This window comes from Sinocyclocheilus rhinocerous, unplaced genomic scaffold, assembly GCF_001515625.1.
Source record: "Sinocyclocheilus rhinocerous isolate Xijiao unplaced genomic scaffold, SAMN03320098_v1.1 scaffold507, whole genome shotgun sequence".
Classification (NCBI taxonomy): domain Eukaryota; kingdom Metazoa; phylum Chordata; class Actinopteri; order Cypriniformes; family Cyprinidae; genus Sinocyclocheilus; species Sinocyclocheilus rhinocerous.
In genome coordinates, this window is record NW_015649561.1 from 23889 (window position 1) to 33311 (window position 9423).

At 34.4% G+C, this 9423-nt stretch overlaps 2 protein-coding genes across 4 annotated transcripts in view; both read right to left on the reverse strand.

Moving 5' to 3' along the window:
- LOC107710610 (UBX domain-containing protein 7-like) overlaps positions 1 to 6045 on the reverse strand; it is a 10249-nt gene extending 4204 nt beyond the window's left edge. The window contains exons 1-7 of the mRNA XM_016515424.1: positions 5925 to 6045; positions 4222 to 4378; positions 4036 to 4103; positions 2590 to 2655; positions 2395 to 2507; positions 1358 to 1504; positions 1156 to 1246 (exon numbers count right to left, since the gene is read on the reverse strand). Of these exons, the coding sequence (XP_016370910.1) occupies positions 1156 to 1246; positions 1358 to 1504; positions 2395 to 2507; positions 2590 to 2655; positions 4036 to 4103; positions 4222 to 4378; positions 5925 to 5994 (712 nt within the window). The 5' untranslated portion in view covers positions 5995 to 6045. The remainder of the gene's footprint in view (positions 1 to 1155; positions 1247 to 1357; positions 1505 to 2394; positions 2508 to 2589; positions 2656 to 4035; positions 4104 to 4221; positions 4379 to 5924) is intronic.
- A 1923-nt stretch (positions 6046 to 7968) lies between these two features.
- Positions 7969 to 9423, reverse strand: part of ppp1r7 (protein phosphatase 1, regulatory (inhibitor) subunit 7) — a 13363-nt gene continuing 11908 nt past the window's right edge. For all 3 annotated transcript variants that reach the window (XM_016515427.1, XM_016515425.1, XM_016515426.1), the window contains one exon: positions 7969 to 8281. In XM_016515427.1, the coding sequence (XP_016370913.1) occupies positions 8105 to 8281 (177 nt within the window). In that variant the 3' untranslated portion in view covers positions 7969 to 8104. The remainder of the gene's footprint in view (positions 8282 to 9423) is intronic.

The following is a 9423-nucleotide window of genomic DNA, read 5'->3' on the forward strand; positions in this document are numbered from 1 at the left end:
GGTAAAAAAAAAAAAAAAAAAAAAACCTAAAATACTTTTTTTGTTGTTGTTTTTAACCATACCTTGATAATGCATACAAATGTTTTTGTTAATTTTTCAAGCTTATGAAACAGTCACAACTTAACAATTTTTAATAAAACCATATGGTACCTGAGAGATCACTTCATTAATGAGCGAATGTGCAAATATTTAAAACTTTCATGGTATCATGTTATTACCATGCTTTTACTAGTCTTACTACTTTATCAATTAAAAAAAGAAATTCTATATTATACATGAATATACATGAACTATAGCAAAACCAGTATACTGCAATAAAAAAAATCATTTTCATTCAGATTTTGAGAAACTGCATTTGTATATGGTGTATAAAATTCATGCAAACATTAATGCCAAGCACCAGTATTAACTGTATGAAATCATTGAATTTAATAAAAAATCTAGTTCAAAATGCATGTGCCAGGTTTTTAGCAATGTACTCTCTGAATTTATGTTGGTTTTATATAGTTGAAACAATTTTTTACATTTCCATTTTTAAGACGTTTAAATTTAATGATGTGAATGAATTGAATGTAAATGCCATGTAAAAAAAATACATATCTTTTTCCAAGGTTAAAAAAAATATTCATAAATATTGTTTTAGAACCTCAACTTGCACTGACATAAAAATATATATTTTCTTATAAATTTATTCATTTTATGAGGCTTATTTTACCCCCCAGATATTTCTTACATTTCCATTTAAAGGGGTGCTATTATGCTTTTTCACTTTTTCAACTTTAGTTAGTCTGTAATGTTGCTTTTAAATTTAATGACGTAAATGAATTTAATGTAAATGCCATGTAAAAAAAATTAAAATCAAGAAAACGTAATAACATTTTGTAAAACAGTATTAAAATTTTACCATGATTAAAAAATAAATAAATTCATAAATACTGTTTATATAAATAAAAATATATATCTTGTTATAAATGTATTCATTTTGAGAGACATTTTTTGATTCCAAAATATTTTTTTAAATCAAAAACATGCTCATTATAGAAAAGACACAGTCATTTTATGTTTGACTTGGCATGGGCATCTGAAATGAATTGATCCAAACTCATTTTTCAGAAAATGCAACAAATCAGTTCAACACTGCCTTGGGTCTCTCACCTGTACGTGGGTCCAAGATAGAAATATAGGGGAACTTGTTAAGCATGTAAAACTGAATGTACCTCTGCCCTTCCTCGCTGTCATGGTACACCTAGAAGCAAAAACAGCTTACCTGAACAACTCAAAAGCTCACATTCACTATTCAAATAATGTCATGGAAGACAAAGAGACAGAAGACATTTATATGTCTGTGTAAATGTACCTGCCAGAATATGAAGTGCTCTCTGATGATGTTTTTCACAGCATCATTGCTCCACACGTCTCGGTTTAGACACTGACAGGCAAAATCCTGGACATTCTGAATGTTGATCATCAGCCATTTGTTCTCAAGCTGACCGGAGTCTTTCGCCTGAGGTGACAAAATACATTGTGGGAATGTGTTAAATCACATAGTGAGAGATAATGACTTGAATATTCTAAAATTAAAACAAATTAAAAGCATAAACAAGCTTGTATTTTTGCTGTGCTGAAATTATTTACTCTCTTACATAAAGTCTACAGTACAGGTTTCTATGAAACCTACAGATTCATTTTTTTTAAGAAGACAACATCAATATTGCTCTGAAATGTTACCTGGGGCCTGTTTCATAAAACAAGTTTACCAAATAAGCCAGGTTTATTTCAGTTAGTCCGACTTATTTTGAACCAAATCAACTGACAATAAGCCTGGTTTATTTGGTAAACTTGTTTTATGAAACAGGCCCCTGTTATTTTCAAACAAAATATACTGATTTTACTTGAATAAAGTTTCACTTTCAGATTAAAAAGATTATCTATTTCTCATTCTGCAATGGTTCATCAATATAGATGTGCATATTCATGTTTAAAAACTAAATTCAGTCCAGAAAATGTGAATGAGTTATGAGCGAAAGCCTAAATATATTTTACAATGTATTTTTGAGACAAATCCAACTTACGGAGGCAAAAAAAAGTTGATACCCAGTCAAAATGGACCCAAAAACTAAATGTGTAACTTTTTAAAAAGACCATATTTCTTAAAGGGGTCATATGGTGCTTTTTTAAAGATCATTATTTTGTTTATTTGGTGTAACAGAATATGTTGACATGCTTTAATGTTCAAAAAACACATTATTTTTCAAATACTGTACATTATTGTAGTTTTAGCAACGTCATATGACCCCTTTAATGACACAGAGGACTGAAGCACACAAATTAGCCGATCACTGGACGTTTTACTGGTAATACTAAAGGGGTTACTAAAGCAGTCGTAGAGCTTACCATCTCAAAGCTGCCTTTGTGCATGAGTTCAATGGGGGGACGGAACAGATCGGCTAGAGTGCTCAGCTTCTTGTCCACTGCACTTCCGTTTCTCAACTCCTGCTCCTGTCGCACTAAAGATTCACATCACAACAGCAGGGTTTCAGAGGAAGCACTAGACCATGTGTGCCATCAGAATGCCTCACATGTACTTACTGGTTTCTGTCTGAAAATCCCGAAATCCATCAAAGATTGATCGTGCTGGTCTACGCCTCTTTGGTACTGTGAGAGAGAGATATTATTTGTTTATGTAAACAAAACCAGGGTTTCCCAAATTGGGGTTTGAGAGTTAATGAAAAGCTAATAAATAATTATATTGATACATAATTGAGGCTGCATGATAATTGCCAAATAGCTTATCATTTGATTATCAAATGTTTGGATTTGATTAAATATCTGTATAGTCTGATGTGCTGCGTGTTTCGTAGTGAAGCGCACATAAACCTGATCATCTCTTCCCCTTTACTATTACATACTAGGGTTGTCAAATCGATTAATCGCCAAAATAAAAGTTTGTGTTTACATAATATATGTAAACCCTGCCTGGAACACAAAATCAGTAAGTAGCACAGGTATATTTGTAGCAATAGCCAACAATACATTAGACGCGGAATGAAAAAGTTTTTTGAGATACTGTATATTTAAGAAATATATTTAATATACATATATTTACATAACATATACATAAATATATTTAGTATACATAAATACATACATACCCACACACACATGTAAATATTTCTTAAATATATATTTAAATATATATAAATATATATTTATGTGTGTGTATTTTAAATATGCATATAAATATACACAATACACACATATCATGCAAACATAAACTTTTATTTTGGATGCGATTAATCACGATTAATCAATTTGACAGCCTTACTACATACTCCTCCTCTTTGCTACTACAAGTTAAATCTTTACATATGACTCAAGTTTTGATCTGAGTGTTGATTATTAAATAAGCATTTTGGGCAATTTTCCTTTTTTGTGTGTGTTTTTGGCTAAATTAAAATTTAATTTCGGTTTCTGTGTTTCAGTAAACCATTTCGGTGCATCACTAGTTAAAAGCTTAACAGTTTGAACTTTTAAAAGTGAACATTTTATGAATTATTATAATTATCAAATTGTACACTTCTAATTTACAACAGTAATATACTTCTGTCTTCGTTTTTATAATTAAGAGTTAAAACCAAGTAATAATAATAATAATAATAACTTATTATTATTTTTGTTTTATGATGATGGTGTTGATTTGTATTATTCAATTTGACTGGTTTTCTAAAAAAACTGTGTAAATGTAATGTGGACTGAGACACTATCACAACTAAAAAGTTTCCACCTTAAAGTCTAGCTACAAAGTTAGAATAAAACACTTAGATTAAATATTTTATATACGTACTTGCATGTCATATGACCATTCATTGGAAACAGAAAACCGTGAACATGCAAATACGTTAATAAATTATTGAAATAAAGTCAAATCTCAGGGGTGTACTTCAAGTAAATATTTTACACCTAAGGGGTTGGGTGACAAAAAAAGTTCAGGAACCCCTGGGTTAGAGAGATAAGATGTATAAATGGGAACTGTACCTCCAAACAAGGGCTCTGGCTCCACCAGAATGTCCTGCTTCTGAGGAATGGGTGCTCGTACATCATCTCTGCCAGAGAGGAGAACACAACATTCAAACTCAAAGCACAGAGCATGCAGTGACTCAAAAAAAACAATACAGCAGCTTGAGACCAAGAGCTTTTGGTGAGTCATATGAAGTCACTCACTCTACAGGGGGGTGTCTGCTGCTGGACGCCCCGGCTGAACTGGCACTTGTGCTGGGTTCCTCTGCGATGCCCCCTCCGTCTAGAAACATGGTGACGGCCATCTCTAGGTTATTGTTACATGCTTCCAACATATGCTTCCCTACACTCTCTGTGGCTCCTGCAAACAAACACACACACACATGCAAAGATATCAACAGCATATATGCACTTCAAGAGGTGAATATGTAACTGTTAACACGTTACTGGTACTGCGGTTACAAAAATCTTCAAATAACAGTGTCAGACACTAAATAACAAGGATTTCCTTTGATTATATGATGACATCATATGTTTTAAACACAAATAAATGCAGTGCTCTTTCACCAAATAGAGACACGGCACTACAGTGTGGTATAGTTGAATTGTAAATAACTTTGTTTTGTTCATATTTTGTAAACATTAACCTTAAGCTGTCTGTTTCCATTTAAAAAATATATTTGCGATCCATCTAGTGAGAAAGCCCCCCCCCAAAATATAGATTTTTTTCTTGCAATATATTACATCAGGCATAATAATGTGTACATGTATTTGGTAGTGTTTGGGAGTTTCTGGCTTGACCCATGTTATTATTTTCATGATCGTATGCCAAATAAAACTAATAAATAGGCAAAATGCAATACTTAAGGTATAATTATGGTCTTTTAAAATAATTGTGGTGTGGAAACCATGGTAAATATTGGTAAGGCAGTCTGTATTAAGATGTTACATTGTTAAGTACCTATACAAATACCTCGTTTGTTCAAATCCTTATGGTTTTATAACAGTGCCGTTTTAAATCTGTAATATTACGTTAAAGACAAATAGAAGCAGCGTTCGCTCGTTTCGGTTCTCAACACCCGCCCCTTCAGAGAGCGCGCATGCGCACAACCAGCGCATCTTTCACCTTAACGAAAAAGTAGAGAGCTGCGAAACATGGCTTGTATTTTCTGACCAACAGAAACGAAACTATCAAATGATGCACACCATAATGCGATGCTCAAAAGCAGCCTTTGCGTACACGTCCAATGACAGTTAAACTAAACAGTCTTAGTGCTTTAAGAACATCATGGTTATGCGTGTATCTTTGACTTAGATGCGAGTTGTGAGAAGCATACAGAGAAACGGCAAACTGATTGAGAATCAGCCTACACAAACCGCCATGTTGTGGACTGTGGCTCATATCCACAGACACACTTGTCGAAGTTGTTCAACACACTCGCGGTGGCTGGAAACATTCAGTCACACACAATCAACCTGTAGCATTTAAATTTAGCTGTGGGAATAATAATCGTAGAGTGAAAATCAGTGCAGCACTAGTCAGTTTTGAATTTAAAGGTGTTACACATGTAGCGATGGTGAAATAACAGAAGTAACGCTACAACCACATGTTCAAAGTTCAGTCTGAGAGAGTTTTACATTGCCATCAGTATACTTTAGAAATTAGTCTACATTACATCGCCCCCTTTCTGTTCGGATTTCTTTTCTTTTGCATGTAGATCCATATTAAAGCAAGTGCAGATAGCAGCTAGCCGAAGCTTTCGTTAGTCTCTTTGCTCTGCATGACAGAGGGGGCAGTAATGATGATCCCCTCTTCCCTACATACAGCATTTCTAAAGACCCCGTGTTTTACTCAAGCGAAATGGGCTGTGCACAAATTCTCGCGAATGCAAAATGTCAATATTTACCAGTTATGGCTGTGAACTGTTGTATTAACCCATTAACCCCCGGGGCTGATGCGTCTCCGAGAGTCGCCATCTTGCCGCCACTGACAACAACACGACTGCACGCATGCACGGCATCGACCAATAGGATCTCTTTCTACATCTGCCTCCATGCGTCACCTTTCCTTTGCATGATAGAGGGGGCAGTAATGATGATGCCCTCTTCCCTACATATAGCATTTCTGAAGACCCCGTGTTTTACTGGCCTGCGCAAAATTCCCCTCAAATGCAATTTGTCAATATTTACCAGTTATGGCTGTGAACTGTTGTATTAACCCATTAACCCCCGGGGCTGATGCGTCTCCGAGAGTCGCCATCTTGCCGCCACTGACAACAACACGACTGCACGCATGCACGGCATCGACCAATAGGATCTCTTTCTACATCTGCCTCCATGCGTCACCTCCCTGGATCTCTGGGTAATGTAGTTCATTCGTGGTATCACGGACTAGATTCCACTGTGCGCTGAATAAACGGCTTTGTTTGTATGAAAACAATCAACGGTATGGGTGCTAATCTTCAACATGTCTCTCAATAGACATTCACTTTGTTAAAAAAAAAGTGTTTTTGCTTTGAGTTTACTATTTTTCTAAAGATACGTTTCTTCATTTGGAATGACAAAGGAGACAGAGACTTCTTAAAATAAAATCGAATACCATGCATTTATATTTCGCTAAATATGCTATATTTAGAATATCTAGTAAGGACATTTTTATTTGTAATTAATTCTAGTCAAAATACCAGTGTTTATGATAATAAAAATTGCGCTATAACCACCATGTCTCTCAAGAGAGACAGTAACAGTAACACAAATCCAGACTTTTCTAAAATGGGGCCATTTTCAAGAAGACGCAATATTTTGAAAATAATAAGACTATTTATTAAAATTTAGATGAAATTATGTAAAATATGTAAGCAATGATCATAACACCATTCTGATAAAGTTTGACACATGAAATTGTCAGAAATTTTGCAAAATGTATAAAATGAATTCTTATTCAATTAATAAGAAAGAATGAACTCACCATGCATGCACCTCTCAGATCAGTCAACACCTGCAAAGTAGTCTAAACAAAATCCCTTTTCATCCACTGTTCTGACACCACAGACATAAATTCATTCTTAAAATATAATAAAATATGTATTGTTTTATATTTATATTTACAATATAACCACTTTATTTGTGTTAAAAATGTATATTGTTGTAGTTAGGCCTTAGGATAGCTCTTTGACGTATGGTAGGAACATGCACATTTTGTCACACATGGAATCTCTTAAATTCAATTAAATATGTATTTTTAACATTTCACAAATTGCTTTCATTCTAAAGAATACAAATACGCAAACATTGTATGATTTATTGATACAGTTTATTTAAACTGTTGCAAAGCAGAGGGACACTGTTAAAAAATACTAATCACCTGACATCACCTTGCTCTGTTGAATCCCTAAAATCACTTAAGATTGTGTGGCATAACCTTAGTTTATTAGAGATTAATTCCATTATAATTTTCAGCATTAATGAAGAGTGAACAATATGCGTCATGTCATTTCAACCAGCCATACTGCTACAACCAGAAACAGAACTGATATGCAAACAGAATCCATAAGAGCATAACACTCACGGAAACAGTCCCTGATCACATCAAAGAATAAGAAGCTCCTCATAGCCATCTCTAGTACCTGAATGCAACGTGAATTCTGACCTTTTTACCACCTCGTATAGTAAATAAGCCTGATGTAAATCATACAGGGTGGAAATTTCCGATTTTCAATTGATGGAAGAGAGAAGGGATAACTATGATGAAATGATTTCCTAACCAAAATGCTAAAGGCAGTAAGATTTAGCACCGATATATATTCCGAACAACAGGCGCCAGCTCCTTAGAGTTCAAACTGAAAATAAATTAACAAGCATTCACACTATAACGCAAGTCATAGTCTCTGTGTGAGTAAAAGGTGCCAGCACGTGGAATGGCAACACTGGGAGTGGGAGATTCTTTTTTTGTTGTTGTTAAAAAGTAAATAAAAGAGATAAATAGGGCATACGGTGTCCATGAGGTGCATGAGGGTAATATGGTAGTGGTGCGTTTATAATATGCTGTGGATGGTTTGGGTGAGGGAGGGCACAATGAGGTGGATGATCAGAAACGGATGAAGGTGGCATCTATCTGCCTGACACTGGGAAGAGCCAACATGATCTTGCGTCTGTATTGAGGGTCCTTCTGCAAAGGGTTTCTCTCCAGATAGACAGTCTCTAGACCTTTGGCGTTCTTGAGTTCGTCCAAGTCTGCCCAGTTATCAATTTGGTTGTCATTCATCTGTAGAAGGAAGAATAAAAAATAGCTTTTTAACAATGCTCTGTCATTTCTTAGATGTTATTAAAATAAAAAATAAGCATTGATACCCCGAAGTACGATTTTTACATATACTACCATTCAAAAGAAAAAAAAACAACTTTTATTCAGCAAACATGCATTACATTTGAAGTAAAGACATTTATAGCATTACAAAAGATTCTATTTCTAATAAATGCTGTTTTTAACATTGATAATAAATGTTACTTGTTCAGCAAATCAGCATATTAGAATGATCATGTGACACTGGAGTAATGATGCTGACAATTAAGCTTTGCCATCACAGGAATAAATCATATTTTAAGATATATTAAAGGGGTCATGAAATGCAGTTGGCAGATACAGAGGCAGAAGAAACTTCAGTTGCTCAGACACGTCATTAAAAATTAATTTCAGCCATGCATTTCTTATGATCGGATCTTTAGGGAAGGCTATGCAAAGTTTTGGAAGTGCAGTTTCTTTACATCCACTGACAGAACAACGTTTGAGTTTGTCGTTGTACTCAACATCGTTATCCAGCAGCAGTATTGATCTTGTGATCGATGGACAGACATGAGGTTTAGATCACACCTCCTTGATTTTATATGACGATCATGACGTCACAATTCTCCCAATCAAATCTGAGCTTCAGAAGGGCAGAGAAGAATTAGATCATTTAAACTGGGGAGTTAGTTTTGAGTTCTTAAACGTGTGTTTTATGTGTAAATATCAAGAACATTTTGATTCTCCACATCATGACTCCTTTAAAACAGAAAACAGTTATTTAAAACAGTAATCATATTTCATAGTATTACTGTTTTTAACTATTTTTGATCAAATAAATGTAGCCTTGTTGAGCATAAGGGACTTAGAAGATTAAAAGGTAACACTTTAGAATAGGGACCAATTCTCACTATTAACTAGTGGCTTATTAGCATGCCTATTATTAACATATTGGCTGTTTATTAGTATTTATAAAGCACATATTCTGCATGACCATATTCTACATCCCTAATCATACCCAATACCTAAACTTAACAACTACCTTACTAACTATTAATAAGCAGCAACTTTTGAGTTTATTGAGGCAAAAGTCGTAGTTAATGGTTTGTTAATAGCGAGAATTG